This window comes from Callithrix jacchus, chromosome 8 (genome assembly GCF_049354715.1).
Source record: "Callithrix jacchus isolate 240 chromosome 8, calJac240_pri, whole genome shotgun sequence".
NCBI classification, from domain to species: Eukaryota; Metazoa; Chordata; class Mammalia; order Primates; family Cebidae; genus Callithrix; species Callithrix jacchus.
This window is the reverse complement of record NC_133509.1, coordinates 39637807-39654322: the sequence shown is the minus strand read 5'-3', so window position 1 is coordinate 39654322 and position 16516 is coordinate 39637807. Positions and strand designations below refer to the sequence as shown.

The following is a 16516-nucleotide window of genomic DNA, read 5'->3' as shown; positions in this document are numbered from 1 at the left end:
CCTGGAGTTTGAGACCACTCTGGCCAATATGGTGAAACCTCATCTGTACCAAAAATACAAAACATTAGCGAGGCATGGTGTTGTGCGTCTGTAGTCCCAGCTAATTAGGAGGCTGCGGCATGAGAATTGCTTGTCCTCGGGAGGCAGAGTGGAGGTTGCAGTGAGTCAAGATCACATCACTGCACTCCAGCCTGAGAAACAGAGTGAAACTGTCTCAAAACAGCAACAACCACCTGATATTATAAGTTGAAGGATGAAAGGAGTTCTACTAGCTGGGTGTGGTAGCTCCCTTTGTCATGCCTCAGCCTCCCAAGTAGCTGGGATTACAGGTACCCACTACCACACCCAGGTAATTTTTGTATTTTTAGTAGAGATGGGGTTTCACCCTGTTGGTCAGGCTGGTATCAAACTTCTGACCTCAAGTGGTCCCCCCACGTTGGCCTCCCAGAGCACTGGGATTACAGGCATGAACCACTGTGCCTGATCTGTAATTTTGAATCTGGATAGTCTTATGGAAAATAGGTGTCTGTGGAGTGCTTGAGCCCCAACTTTGAGCATCTAGACTGTAGGAAACATTTGAGCTCCTGGAGAATAAAGGAAAATGGAAGAACAAGGGTCCTGAAAATGAAAGCAGAAAGAAGTGCAGCTTGCCTTTTACTAGATTTGCTCCCTTCCCTCTCCCCACACTCTAATTGAGAGCCAGGCTGAGCATTATGTTTTGGGTGGTTTTCTGGTGCTGGTCCAGAAACCTTGGGAATGTGCTGAAGTGATCAGCTGTGAAGAACCTTAGTTACAAATAGTAACACGAATGCCTTTTTCCTTCTGCACTGAAGATAATGGTGGAACCATGGATCTATTTGGAGGTGCAGATGATATCTCTTCAGGGAGTGATGGAGAAGACAAGCCACCTACTCCAGGACAGCCTGTTGTAAGTAAATTACTAACGTGAACTTATTCAAGGCGAAATACAAAGTTTCAGAGGTGAAGGGTCTCCCCTATTCCAGGAAAGGAAGTTGATAACTGAATTCTAGTCTGAAAATACAATGAACAGATGGCTTTCCTCATTATGTAGGGAACTCTTGGTTATAAGGGGGAGTGGAAATAACTGCCAAACATGAGGCTGGTCTCATGTCTTAGGGCACTGAACTGTGAGGACTTGTGATTTGAGAACCATTAACTGGAATGTTTTTCTTGCTCATGCCAAGAAGCGTCTGCTGTGTTGATAATCTTCTTTGGTTTTAACTGATAGAGTGACTTCATGCTGAAGTATTAATTTCACACTTTTGTTGATGAGCATTTGGAATAGAGATTTATCATAAAGGAGATAGTTTCTTGTACTGAGGTATCCAAATTGATCTTGTTTCCCATTTCGCATGTGGGTGGGTTGGGATGGGGATTGGGAGCTTCTTTAGTTATAAAGTGATATCTGGTTATGTTTCTTGCACCCCACAGTAATTAAAGTGTGAAAGTTGAAGGAGGCCATCTCTAAGGTCTCATCAAGCTCTAAACTTCTAAACATCCTAGTTTCTTTCACTAGGATGAAAATGGATTGCCTCAGGATCAGCAGGAAGAGGAGCCAATTCCTGAGACCAGAATAGAAGTAGAAATACCCAAAGTGAACACTGATTTAGGAAATGACTTATATTTTGTTAAACTGCCCAACTTTCTCAGTGTAGAGCCCAGGTAAGGAAATCAATTAAAATTTTTTCATGATGTTGAATAGAAATACATAGAATGTTTATTTTTCTTACTTCACACTGAATTGACACATCACAAAAATGGAAAATTGATCGTGTATCCGAAAAAATTAGTCAAGCACATCCTAAGATAGAAAAAGTATATATTGGTAAGGGAGGCTTTTAATGCTATGATTGTTTTTAGCAGTTTGATACTTTCTTATGAATTAACAGACACTGCAAGTCTTCAAGATATTTTTAAAATCAGTACAACCCTGGGCCGGGCGCAGTGGCTCACACCTGTAATCCCAGCACTTTGGGAGGCCGAGGCGGGTGGATCACGAGGTCAAGAGATCGAGACCCCATCCTGGTCAACGTGGTGAAACCCCGTCTCTACTAAAAATACAAAAAATTCGCGGGGCACGGTGGTGCGTGCCTGTAATCCCAGCTACTCAGGAGGCTGCAGCAGGAGAATTGCCTGAACCCAGGAGGCGGGGGTTGCTGTGAGCCGAGATCGCGCCATTGCACTCCAGCCTGGGTAATAAGAGCAAAACTCCGTCTCAAAAAAAAAAAAAAATCAGTACAACCCTGAAAAGGCTGAAATTGAAAGTGATGAAATTTGCTAGAGAAATGCCCATGTCCACTGTAGCAGCTATTGCTGGTCTAGAAAAAGTAATGGTTTTGGACAATTAAACAGTGTTGATGGGTATTATTTACTAAGTTTACTCAAGCTCTTGTGCTTTAAAAAATTTTTTTCCCAGGCACAATGATGTGGAAAGCTAGAGCATATGTAGCCTATTCTTTGGCAGAGTGAATATTTACCCTTGCTTGTACTTTATTTCAAGCAATATGTATTAACAGCAAATTTAAAGAAGTATAATTTCTGGCTGGGTGAGGTGGCTCACATCTGTAATCCCAGCACTTTGGAAAGCTGAGGCGGGCAGATCACAAGAGGTTGAAAGTTTGAGACCAGCCTGACCTTCATGGAGAGGCCCCATCTCTCCTAAAAATACAAAATTAGCTGGGCATCATGATGCATGCCTGTAATCCCAATACTCAGGAGGCTGAGGCAGGAGAATCACTTGAACCTGGGAGGTGGCGGTTGCAGTGACCTGAGATCGCGCCACTGCACTACAGCCTGGGCAACCAAGAGCAAAACTCCGTCTCAAAAAAAAAAAAATTACTACTTCTTTGAAGTTAAGCAGGAAGATATTTGATCATTATTATTTTTTAAATTATATTATGTTTTTGATATAATGGTCTTTATTAATAGAGATGTTATTACATAGCAGTAATATTTTTTATAAAATATGATTAATAGTTTATTTGGAAAACAATTTGTAGACCTTTTGATCCTCAGTATTATGAAGATGAATTTGAAGATGAAGAAATGCTGGATGAAGAAGGTAGAACCCGGTTAAAATTAAAGGTACCATTCCATGCTTTTTCCTTTTTTTTCCTTTTATAAAGTAAAACCTGGAGATACTAATTTGAAACTTGAGCTTTTGAAAGTGATTTTTATACCTAACACTTCACCATATGGCTGTCTTGTGTTCTTTTGATTGCTCTTGTTGACTATTAGGAGATAATTTTATTGTACTAAAGTCCCCTTAATGCTTTTCTTTGATACCTTTTACCATCTGGTCTCGCTATCCAAGGATGCCCTCTAATCTTTTAAGTAAGGAGGATGTAGGTTAAGTAGAAGTTTCATCTTTTTATTTTGAAACATGGTCTTGCTCTGTCATTCAGGCTGGAGTACAGTGGCGCAAACAGCTCATGGCAGCCTCGCTCTCCTGGGTTCAAGTGATCTTCCCATCTCAGCCTCTTGAGTAGCTGGGATTACAGAAAACATGCCACCACACCCAGCTTTTTTTTTTTCCAGTAGAGATGAGGTCTTGCTGTGTTGCTCAGGTTGATCTTGAACTTCTGAGCTCAAGTAATCCTCCTGCCTTGGCAAATTGTTGAGATTACACGTGTGATTGCTACTGCACTTGGCCAAGTAGACATTTTAGAGTTGAGTTGTACAAGGGAACAAGAGGTGGTTGAACACCTGATACTGAAACTGGAGTTATGTATTTTCAATTTTTTTTTTTTAATAGAGATGAGGTTTCACCATGTTGGTCAGGCTGGTCTTGAACTCCTGACCTCGTGATCCACCTGCCTCGGCCTCCCAAAGTGCTGGGATTACAGGTGTGAGCCACTGTGCCTGGCCTCGTATTTTCAATTCTTAAATCTGAAGGATTTCCTGTAAATTTCTTATTTTCCAATGGGTATCTTTTTTTTTTTTTTTGAGATGGAGTCTTGCTCTGTTGCCTAGGCTGGAGTATAGTGGCGTGATGTCAGCTCACTGCAGCCTCTGCCTCCTGGTTCAAGCAATTCTCCTGTCTCTGCCCCCTTAAGTAGCTGGAATTATAGGCACATGCCACCACGCCCAGCTAATTATTGTATTTTTAGTAGAGACAGGGTTTCACAATGTTGGCCAGGTTGGTCTCGAACTCCTGACCTCAGGTGATCCACCCACCTCAGCCCCCCAAAATGCTGGGATTATAGGCATGAACCATGGCGCCCAGCCTCCAGTGGGTATCTTAAATAGTATTAGATTGTTAGGAAGGGTAGGAAGGAATAGTCTGTCATTTTTTAGGGGCTAAATTTTTATATTTCTAATAGTATCATCTCTTCAGTTTGGTGGATTCACAACTACCTCAGTAACCTTGATATAAGATGGTTTCTATCCAAAAACTTTTCAGTGAGACTTCACTACTCCTCTTAATGGAAATGCAAATCAAATAAGAAAATCGACATAAACAGATGTCAATATTTGTTCAAGATCATATATAGTCAAAAGAAATAGTGCTTACACTGGTTTTTTTTTTCCTGTCCTCCTTCCACCACCCATCTACTCATCAGTTTATTAGCCCATCTGTTAATATTATTTCCTTGGGACATGTGGAGGTATTGATATTTAGGCTTAGCAGTCTGAAGTTTACATGGTTGTTTTAGTGCCTTTGGCTTTAATTCTCCTGCTTTTCATTGTTTCCTGTTATATATATGTATAAACTAATATAGTAGTTCCTTATTTACTTACTTTTTATCAATTTATTTAATTTTTCCTTTTTCTCACCTTCTGTCTTTCATGATGCCACAGCTAGTATCAATATATCTATTATATTTTTAGACCATGTGATACCAGATTCTAACATGGGTATTAAAGTTTGTAAATAAGGCTGGTCATGGTGCATCATACCTGTAATCCCAGTATCTTGGGAGGCTGAGGTGAGAAGACTGGCCAGGAGTTTGAGACCAGCCTGAGCAACCTAGCAAGACCTTGTCTCTACTAAAAATAAAAAAAATTAGCTGGCAGAGATGGGGCATGCCTGTAGTCACAGCTACTCTGGGAGGCTAAGGCAGGAGGATTGCTTGAGCCCAGGTGAGGCTGCAGTGAGCTCTGATTGTGCCATTGCACTCCAGCTTGTGCAGCACAGTGAGACTCTGTTTCAAAAAAAAAAAAAAAGTTTATCAATAAATATTTTACCCTAAAATTTCAGTGCAACAGACTACAAAATGTTGGTGTTAAACATAAACTGTTGCCTTAAAACCTTGGTGTGTGATAGGAAATAACCCTAGACCTTTATTTTCTGGAGTGATGTTTGAGACTAGGCTGACCAGTCTTAAAGTATGGTGTAGTTAATTCTTTAAGGAACGAGGAATGAGGGAACCAGCTTATGTAGCTCTCTAAGGTCTTTAGAAGCACTTTTATGTGTCCTTCATCCTATCAGGATAAGACCTAGCAGTGTGTCTTATTATAGCATCATTACTATTTGAATCACTTTATATAATAGAAATCATTCTTCAGAATGGCTTCTCAATTAATAATGGCCTATTTATGTTTTTAATGTGGCCAACCTATTGTATGAGAGGGAAGGCAGGAATAGTGACAGATTTTTTTTTTTTTTTTTTTTGAGACAGAATTTCGCTCTCGTTACCCAGGCTGGAGTGCAATGGCGCGGTCTCGGCTCACCGCAACCTCCGCCTCCTGGATTCAGGCAATTCTCCTGCCTCAGCCTCCTGAGTAGCTGGGATTACAGGCACGTGCCACCATGCCCAGCTAATTTTTTGTATTCTTAGTAGAGACGGGGTTTCACCATGTTGACCAGGATGGTCTCGATCTCTTGACCTCGTGATCCACCTGCCTCAGCCTCCCAAAGTGCTGGGATTACAGGCTTGAGCCACCGCGCCCGGCCGATTGTTTTGTTTTAATTCCTAAGGAAAATTTCAAACATATGCTAATGTATTAAGAATAGTATAATGAATTGTCTCATGTGCCTGTGACCCACTTCAACAGTTCTCAAGTTGAACAATCTTTTGTCATCTGTATATTCCCCACCCCAGCTTCCCCAGACTGTTTTGAAACAAATTTCAGGTATGACATCCTATTTAATTCATGAATATTACTGAGTTGTTCAGTCAGCAGAGTTTATATTTATTTGAGAGGAATAAATAAGGAAAGGGGAAAAACTGGAAGGGGGGAATCATTAGGACCCAGTTGCACAGACATTTGCATCTCACTGAGTGGAGATCCAGGCAGTCTCTGTGGGACTGGGAACAGCTGTGTTTAGGACTGACACTGGGGAAATAGGCAGAGGGAAGCATGGTCTTGGCAGTTTTCACATTGTTGGCTTCTCTTTGTCTGTAGCCAGCTTCATGCTCATTCTTTATCCTTGAATGTCCTGTTTTTACTCTTCATTGTTATTTTAGTGGGTTTCCAGGAGGCAGCAGTGATCAATTGCATGCGTTTGGCATGCTGTGTTTTCCTGGAAGTCCCACTGACTTCAATTTCAGTAACAGTGGTTTTCATTTGCCAACTCTGGCGTTTTTCCACCATGCTTATAAGATAGGCTCCAAACCTATTGAAACCTAGGGTTTTAATTTTCATAGGGCACTTATTTATCCTTAACCATATATGGGAGTTTATCTCTCTGTGCCAGCAGGCAGAGTTTTGGGTCTCATTTTTATAGAGTTTTTAGCTCTGTGAGAGAACTTGCTTTAATTAGGTTTCAATTCAAAATTTCTGCCTCACATGGACTCAAGTTTTATTTCTGTCCCTTGTAATTCTAACTGTATCTTAACAAATCTTGGGGTTACTGTACAGTTAGTATCTGCTGTCTGCTCAAATGCTTTAAGTTTTCTCTATTTCTGATACTAGGAGCTCAGAAATTCACTTAAGCATTTTTTTCCCTCCTTTTAATTTATCCAGCATATCTAAGTGATTAAAAGGGTTTTAGTTTTGTTCACTATCCTGCCACACACACATCTGTCATCTGTGTATGCTTATTCTGTGATAATGTGTCTCTTGAGGAAAAAAAGATGCATAGAGTCATTTAAACTATAATTTTCTAAAGTGCTTGTGTTGTGAAACAGGTAGAAAATACTATAAGATGGAGGATACGCCGGGATGAAGAAGGAAATGAAATTAAAGAAAGCAATGCTCGGATAGTCAAATGGTCAGATGGAAGGTGAGCACAAAATGCCTGAAGGGTATTGGCATACCCAGAATGGGCAAGAGAGATCAAGTTTTGAAATACTTTTTATTTTTAAATTTATTATTATTGTTTTTGGAAATGGAGTCTCACTCTGTTGCCCATGTTGGAGTGCAGTGACATAATAATAGCTCATTGGAGCCTCAAACTCCTAGTCTCAAGTGATCTTCCCACCTCCCAAGTGGTTGGGACTACTTGGCATGCACCACCCTGTGTGGCTCATTTAAAAAAAAAAAAGGCCAGGTACAGTGGCTCATGCCTTTAATCCCCGCACTTTGGGAGGCTGAGACAGGTGGATCACTAGGTCAGGAGTTGAAGACCAGCCTGGCCAAGATGGGGAAACCCCGTCTCTACTAAAAATACAAAAAAATTAGTTAGACATGGTAGGGGGCACCTGTAATCCCATCTACTTGGGAGGCTGAGGCAGAGAGTGACTTGAACTCAAGAGGCGGAGGTTGCAGTGAGTTGAGATCGTGCCACTGAATTCCAGCCTGGGCAGCAGAGTGAGACTCTGTCTCAAAAAAAAATTCCATGGACACAAGATATGTTGCTTAGGCTGGTCCTAAACTCCTGGGTTCAGGGATCCTCTCACTGTCCAAAGTGCTGGGATTACAGGCGTCAACTACCGCACCCAGACACAAATTGACATTTTAGTAAATTTCCCTTCACTGGAAATGTAGTAGAGCCTGGTAAATGTCCCAGCATGTGTGACTTCTTTGTAGTCACTTTTTCTCATCATGACTTTTTTCTTATTTTCTTTCCTTCTGAATTTTATGTAAAGAGAGAAGACAGCACTTTTTTTTTTTTTTAAGATGAAGTCTTTCTCTGTCGCCCAGGCTCGAGTGCAGTGGCACGATCTCAGCTCGCTGCAAACTCCACCTCCTGGGTTCAAACAGTTCTGCCTCAGCCTCCTGAGTAGCTGGGACTATAGGTGCCCGCCACCACACCAGCTGATTTTTGTGTTTTTTAGTAGAGGTGGTGTTTTACCATGTTGGCCAGGGTGGTCTCAAACTCCTGACCTCGTGATCCACCTGCCTCAGCCTCCCAAAGTGCTGGGATTACAGGTGTGAGCCACCGTGCCAGCCCGAATTACCTTTTAAGTGAAGTAAGGTGGTAGAATTAAGGCTTTATGAATTTAGTATATGAAATGATTCTTCTTTCCAGCATGTCCCTGCATTTAGGCAATGAAGTGTTTGATGTGTACAAAGCCCCATTGCAGGGTGACCACAATCATCTTTTTATAAGACAAGGTACTGGTCTACAGGGACAAGCCGTCTTTAAAACGAAACTCACCTTCAGGTAACTGTTATTATTATTATGTATTATTTCTTATGGTAAAAGCAGTGAAACATAGATGATTCCGTAATGCTTGCCTCCTGATTGATGTAACCCCACAGTATAATTCAGCAAGAACCAGAATCTGGTGCATCGTTCTGAAGGTTCAAAGGTTATTTTGTCAAATACACTAAAAGTTGCTATTTCTAAGGGAACCAGGTCATGCTAACCAGACTTATAAGAGACTGTTAGGTAAACTAGAATGTCAGTGTATTTAATTCCACTGATTATCATAACTGCCAAGAGGCCTAAAATACATGTGTCTGTTAGCCAGTGTGTCCTTTGTTTTTAGTGAAATTGCCCTGGGAGACTAATGATAACTAGAGGTTGTTGTTGTGCATGCAATTGAAAGAAAGGCATTGAGCAGGTCAGCATGAGACGGGCCATCTGAGTGCCGTAGGCCTTGGCATCTAATACCACTACAGAGATGTGTCCTCCAACCAGACCGGAATACTCAGCCGGTGAGGGCACTTTCCTTCTCTAGACTGAGTAGGTGCTGCACTGAGATGTTCATGTTTCTTGTTTCTTGGTTATAAACAGACCATTCTCTTTGGGTAATGCTTATCTTTAGAGGGGGCACAATAATGTTGGTTATGATTTAGCTTTTTGAAATTGTAAAGGTCAACATACAGGCTTTGGAATCAGTTAGATTCATACATGAATTCCATTTCCACTTGTATGACCTTGTGCCACTTTCTTAACCTCTTTTTGCCTCAGTTTCCTAAATCTATAAAATAGGATAGTTATATTAACAATATTAATGTATTAGGATTAATTAAAAGTAATGGTGAGAACCACAGTTACTTTTGCACCAACCTATAGTATCCAATTAATGCTGCTTGAACATACCTATTTATTGCTTCTAGAAGGTGATCACACTATACAGTCTTTTTTACTTCAACCTTCTGTTTTTCATTTGTGGAATAAGAATATCTCAGTGAGCCACAGAATGAAGAAAACTCACAATCTTCCATCTGGTATATTCAGTCAAGAGTCCCTGCCTGTTTTTTCAGGTGACTAGGAAATGGTCACTGGGCTCTCACTTCTGTGATGTGGGTATCACTGGCTCACAAATATCTGGTAAATAGTGAGACTCTCTTCGTTTCTTTCCTGGCAGACCTCACTCTACAGACAGTGCCACACATAGAAAGATGACTCTGTCACTTGCAGATAGATGTTCAAAGACACAGAAGATTAGAATCTTGCCAATGGCTGGTCGTGATCCTGAATGCCAACGCACAGAAATGATTAAGGTATGTTTGCTAAGTGTTACCCTGGGATTGTTTGGTATATTAGGAAAGCATTTCCCTAAATGCTTGTTCATCATCTCTTATTGGCCCACCTTTTCCTCTTTCCAGCTGACATGAATAGGGAGCTGGTTTCATTTCCTCAGCATTTGCCAAACAATGGCTGATGTGGCAATGGTAGTAAAACAGACACAGGGCTCAGGTTCTCTCTTCACCAGGCCCTGAGAGTTCAGCAGCAAACTGGTGATTGAAAAATCTGAATTTGCATGTATAAGTTCAAAGATCATTAAGTCATCTATGCTTTAGAATCCATGTCGGAAGTCAGTGGAGATACTAGAGAGTAGTGTAAAATAGAGAATAGACCAGGAGTTTGAATGAGAGAGTGCCGAAAGTAGACTCTGGTAAAGAATAAGGCAAGTGACCGGGTGCAGTGGCTCATGCTTGTAAGCCCAGCACTTTGGGAGGCTGAGGTGGGCGGATTACCTGAGTTCAGGAGTTTGAGACCAGCCTGGCTAACATGGTGAAATCCCATCTCTACTAAAAATACAAAAATTAGGTGGGTGTGGTGGTGGGTGCCTATAATCCCAGCTTACTCGGGAGGCTGAGTCAGGGACAGTCACTCGAACTTGGGAGGCAGAGGTTGCAGTGAGCTGAGATCATGCCATTGCACTCCAGCCTGGGTGACAGAGCCTCTGTCTCAAAAAAAAAAAAAAAAAAAGAATAAGACAAGCTTGTGGATTTTTAAGGTCAATTTGTAACATTCTACCTGGTATATTTTCAAATTTGATCCAGCTGTTAATTAGGCATAAGTTTATTTGGGGCATTGCACCTAAACAATAGAGCATATGCTCGTACTAGCCATTGTCCTTTCCTGCAGCACTTGATTTTAGAAGCCATATGCAGTGGTACAGGCTTAAATTCTCCTTTCCATCTTCTCTAAAACCTGCTAGATTTTGACCTTTGCCCAGCCTGCCTCTTGTGATTACGTTGTTCAGTGCAACAGGGCATGGTGAGGCTAAGACAGTTCAGTTGCCTCAGGGCCTTTCTTACTAATCTTACAGTCAGGCTCTCCTGAAGGTTTGCCCTAAGCCCTTGCTTTTTCTTCCATCCTGTATTTGTGGAGACAGATTAAACCAGATCCAATAGCAGTACGTAACCCAGTGGTATATAGGGGCATTTGCTTTGGAGCTGGGCTTGTTCCATTTCCCACCTTTTCTGGGCAGGCTAAGGGAGCTGGAGAAACCTGCAGATTCCAGTCTCAGCATTGTTGGAGAAGCTCTTGAACCACTGTTAACATCACCCTGCAACCTCTTCCACATCCCCAGCTCCCATAGAAATGTAGACAAGGAGTCAGTTTGTTCTTAGTTCCTGTACCACTGACAGTGATTTTTACTCTAACCTCAGTGCAGCCACATAGTACTTAAAATAGTCTGTTTCACAGAATTTCTAGCAATAGAATTGGAGTTGTATATGATAATACAGAGCAATTGGATGAGGAAGACCTTCAAAGAAATGCCAGAATATCCCTGAAACCTACCCAACACCACTCCCACCCCTAAACTGGTTTAACATCAAGGTGCAAAATGCCAGGCGGTGCAAAATGCCAGGCATTGCAAAGGAAATGAAAACTCTACCCTGTGGCTCTAGGACACTCCCTAGTCTGTCATAAGGATCCTGAGGAGCTCTCTGGGTTGAGGGGCTGAGGGGCTGGGACCAGAATATCTGGGAACTATGGGAGTTTGGTAGAGCTGGGGCAGATCAGGTGTCTGTGGTTCAGAGATGAACAGGAACAGCCTCTACTACTCCAGGGAGCCAGTTTAGGTGTCTGCTGGGCATGGATGGAGTCTCTCAGGTGTGTTGCTTTTCTTTGGGCTGAGTGGCAGCAAAGAACATCAGGACAGCTCCCAAGGACACATCTGTGCCAATGCCAGTTGGGCTGGTTAGTGTCAGAGCTCCCTACTGCTGCTTTACCCTTGCATTGCCTTTACGCCTCCAAACCAAACCACAGGGCCCACGTGGAGCCACAGAGGTGTGATGGGGAACACAGACGGGACAGCTATTGTCCTGGACCAGAAATTACATGCTATTTTTGATAACAGTGGGTTCAAGTGGGCACAAAAGTAGCTTCTTTTTAGGTTAAAGAGGTGATTTGCTTCTTTACAGAAAGAAGAAGAACGTTTGAGGGCTTCCATACGTAGGGAATCTCAGCAGCGCCGAATGAGAGAGAAACAGCACCAGAGGGGGCTGAGCGCCAGTTACCTGGAACCTGATCGATATGATGAGGAGGAGGAAGGCGAGGAGTCCATCAGCTTGGCTGCCATTAAAAACCGATATAAAGGGGGCATTCGAGGTGAGTCGGGTGTGGAAATTACATTTCATTATTTCAGGGTTCTAGACTTCGTCTTGGCATTGGACATGGCTTTTTTTTTTTTTTTTTTTTGAGACAGTGTCTCACTCTGTCGCCCAGGCTGGAGTGCAGTGGCGTGATCTTGGCTCATAGCAACCTCCTCCCAGGTTCAAGCGATTCTCCTGCCTCAGCCTCCCAAGTAGCTGGGATCACAGGTACCTGCCATGATGTCTGCTATTTTTTTTGTATTTTTAGTAGAGATGGCGTTTTGCCATGTTGGCCAGGCTTGTCTGGAACTCCTAACCTCAAATGAGCTGTTTACCTGGGCCTCCCAAAGTGGGATTACAGGTGTGAGCCACTGTGCCTGGCCAGGACATTTTATTTTTAAAGAACCATTTGTCATGAGTGATCCATTTCAAGCCCTAGTTCATTCCGTTGAGCTTGAAAAGTAGGAACTGTTATTGTTCCCACTTTGAATTTTATCTCTTGAGCTTTTGCTTTCTGACTTGAATAATTATATTGGAACTTCTGTCAACTTTTTTTATTATGTAATTTGGAATCAAGAAATTAAACTATTTAGAAATTATGTGATATTTTCTTTCATTCTTCTACAGTTCTCTTAAATATTCTTTTGTGTATTTCCTCCTTTCACAAGTATCAATTATTTCTAATGGTTGATGTTTTTCCACACATACTGAATTTCAGGCAAATACTCAACACTTGATGTGCATCCTATTTGATCCTCTAACATTATGCTCTAGTTGCTCTTTTATCCTTTTTCTTATTGAAGAAACAGACTTTGAGAGGTTGAATAACTTTCCCAAAGGCACATAATTGCTAAATGGCCATTTCTTAAACCAAGGTCATCTGACTTCTGAGACATGTCCCAGCCATGACTCTTTATCCATCTGGTTCTCACCCAGGGGTTCCCCCAAGCCGGTAGCAAGACAACATGCTGAAAAGCAAACTAAGAAGATCCGGCTGGTCTCCCGGCCCTGCCAGGAGATCTCTGCCCTGCCACTTTTTCGTTGTATACATTTTGAAAAGTGAGGGACGGTGGGGAGGGGGAAAAAAGTTTTGAAAAGTTACATGGGCTTCCTTAACTTTTGTTATCTCATCGTGACGAAAACAACCTATTAATAATCATAGTTAGAACATAAGGTTTTTTTGAAGATTACATGATATAATACATTTAAAATACTTAGCCCAGAGCCTGGCGCATAACAAGTAACTTTTAAAAACATCCAAATTTCTTTTTCTCTGACTGTCCCATGAAACTCATTCCTCCTTTTCTTATAGTGACTGCATTTGGTCTGGTGACCTGTTATATATTACCTGCCTATTATTTATTTGGGGACCACAGTACAGAGACCCTTTCTTTTTTTCAATGCTGATTTCCCATAGAAAAAGACTCAATTGTGTGGAAATAAGCCCCCCAAAAATTAAATAAAAAATTTAAAAATCAGGATGCTTTAAGGGAGGGAGTTATGTAACATTCAGGTTGCCAGAGATTAAAAGTCTAGCACTTGAGTCCAGTAGTGCCCAGTTTCATGCAGTAATCAGATAGGCAAGGAGTGGGAACAAAGGGAAGGCTTTGGGTTTCGAGGGGAGGGGCTTGGTCTAAAGTCCTCTGTTCTTATTCCACCCGGTGGTTCACATGGGTTTGGGCAGCAGAGCAGATGGACGCACCTCTGTGTCTCTGTTTGAAAGGTCTGCTGGGCAACAAATGATCTTTACAGGACCAGGAAACCACTTTCTTGCTTTATCTTCAAAGCTAATTTTGGAATTAACTGTTAACCGGTGGAAGAATGTCTCAGGCTTATTTAATAGTTTACTTCGGGCTGGGCGTGATGGCTCACGCCTGTAGTCACAACACTTTGGGAGGCCAAGGCAGGTGGATCACCAGAGGTCAGGGGTTCAAGACCAGCCTGGCCAACATGGTAAAACCCTGTATCTAAAAAAAAAAAAAGTTGACTTCCGAAGAGTATGGTATCTGCCTCTTGACACCTTGCAAACAAGCCTTTTTGATCTTTAAAAGTGGTCAGGTTTTTGTATTTTGAGAGGGTAAGTGTGCTTCATTTCAATATAAATTTAAATTTATACTTACCTTTAAATAAAAAACTTTAAAATTATTTGATTCCTCTGGGAGGAAATATACAGAGGGAACTAAATTTAAGAATGACTAGATCACTGTCTTTGAAAGTCATTCACAGCTGGGGACAGTGGCTCATGCCTATAATCCCAGCACTCCAAATCAAGAAGGAGGATTGCTTGATTCCAGGAGTTCAGGCCAGCCTGGGCAACATGGCAAGACTTTGTCTCCACTAAAAGGAAAAAAAAATTATCTGGGCACAGTAGCCCACACCTGTGGTCCCAGCTACTTGGCGGCTGAGGCAGGAGGATCACCTGAGCCCAGGAGGTCAAGGCTGCAGTGAGCCATGGTTGCACCACTGCACTCCAGCCTGTGCTATAAAGCAAGACCCTGTCTCAGAAAAAAAGAAAAGGTCACTCACAATCTATGCTTCTGTGCTTTTGCTTTCAGAGGAACGAGCCAGAATCTATTCATCAGACAGTGATGAGGGATCAGAAGAAGATAAGGCTCAAAGATTACTCAAAGCAAAGAAACTTACAAGTGATGAGGTAAGATCAAATTTATTCAATTCTAGGGGTTTGTCCTGTATACAGGAGCCAACTGCTTTGAATGAAGAGATCAGAGATCAGGCAAGCATAAATTAATTGTCTACACATTTCACTGAAGTCTAGTGAGATAAATGCAGTAACAAGACGCAGTGACCCAGAGGAGGGTCTGTCTGTTACCTGTGCTTAGAGAGGTTCTAGAAGGCTGCATGGAGGATGAGACTTCATGCTGGGTGTTGAAGAGTGAGCAGAAACTTGCTGTGCAAAGTCCTGTCTCTGGTAGGTCACTCCAGACAGAGGGAAAGGCCTGGAAGAAAAGGTGCAGGTTCCGGACATACCAAGGTTCATCTAAGAGAGAATGACAGATCATTCTGTGTGGTAGACTGGAGAGTGTATCTCCTTTTTGTAAAAATTCTCAGTTTTTTTTTTTTTTTTTTTTAATTATGAGAATAATTTGTTCTTGGCTGGGTGTGGTGGCTCATGCCTGTACTCCCAGTATTTTGGGAGGCCTAGGCAGGCAGATTGCTTGAGCTCAGGAGTCTGAGACTAGACTGGGCAACATAAGGAGACCCCATCTCTACAAAAAAATACAAAAATTAGCTGGGTATAGTGGTGCATGCCTGTACTCTCAGCTACCCCAGAGTCTTGAAGGTGGGAAGGATTGCTTAAGCCTGGGAGGTTGAGGCTGATGCTGTAGTGAGATATGATTGCACTACTGTGCTCCAGCTTGGGCAACAGAATGAGACCCTGTCTCAAAAAACAAAGAGTAATTCATTCTTATGTTGGGAAAACTTATTTTCTTTCTATTTAGATGAAATACTATTTGAAATCATATTGAGTAATTTAATAAATTGAAACAGTTTTTCATTTATTATTGACATAATAAATTAAGATAATTTTAAAATATTTTATCTAGGTGTGGTGGCTCACCCCTGTAATCCTGGCACTTTGGGAGGTTGAGGTGGGTAGATCACAAGGTCAGGAGTATCAAGACCAGCCTGGCCAAGATGGTGAAACCCCATCTCTACTAAGACTACAAAACTTAGCCAGGCGTGGAGGCAGGTGCCTGTAGTCCCAGCTACTTGGGAGGCTGAGGCAGGAGCATTGCTTGAACCCAGGCGGCAGAGGTTGCAGTGAGCTGAGATCACGCCCCTGCACTCCAGCCTGGGCAACAGAGTGAGACTCCATCTCAAAAAATTATTTTTTAACAGTATCCTTTCCATATTATAAAGACTAGGTCCTGAGAACTTTTTCTTTTTCTTTTTTTTAACACCCTAGTGAGTGTTTAACACCCCACTGAGTAATGTAGAGATACTGAGAAATTTTAAGTCTTAATTATACCAGTGAAATACTGTATAAAGTAAAATACTATATGGTATAACAGATGGTGAAAAGTGATAAGGAGACAAATTATGCAGGAAAGGGATATAGAGAATGCTCTGGGGGTTCTTGGGAGGATGTTGTACTTTTAGAGATGCTGTTCAGGGAAGCTCTCACTGGAAATGGTGATCTTTGAATAAACTCTGAAGGTAATGACAGTGAACTGTTCAGCTCTCTGAAGAGTATTCCATGCAGAATTAGAAAGTATACAGGCCTTGAGGTGGGAACCTGCCTGGCATGTGTAAAGAAAGCACAGGGGCTGAAGCTGGAGCCTTGTGAGTGAGAGTCAGAGGTCAGAAACGTGATGAGGCCAGATCACCTAGGGCCTCACACCATTGTAAGGCTTTTTTTTTTCCA

At 41.9% G+C, this 16516-nt stretch overlaps 1 protein-coding gene across 2 annotated transcripts in view; it reads left to right on the top strand.

The window, feature by feature from the left end:
• Positions 1–16516, top strand: part of LEO1 (LEO1 component of Paf1/RNA polymerase II complex) — a 32463-nt gene that overhangs the window by 7915 nt on the left and 8032 nt on the right. For both annotated transcript variants that reach the window (XM_002753491.6, XM_009005455.4), the window contains exons 4-11: positions 834–928; positions 1538–1683; positions 3021–3105; positions 7095–7189; positions 8378–8512; positions 9666–9801; positions 11959–12145; positions 14685–14782. In XM_002753491.6, the coding sequence (XP_002753537.1) occupies positions 834–928; positions 1538–1683; positions 3021–3105; positions 7095–7189; positions 8378–8512; positions 9666–9801; positions 11959–12145; positions 14685–14782 (977 nt within the window). The remainder of the gene's footprint in view (positions 1–833; positions 929–1537; positions 1684–3020; positions 3106–7094; positions 7190–8377; positions 8513–9665; positions 9802–11958; positions 12146–14684; positions 14783–16516) is intronic.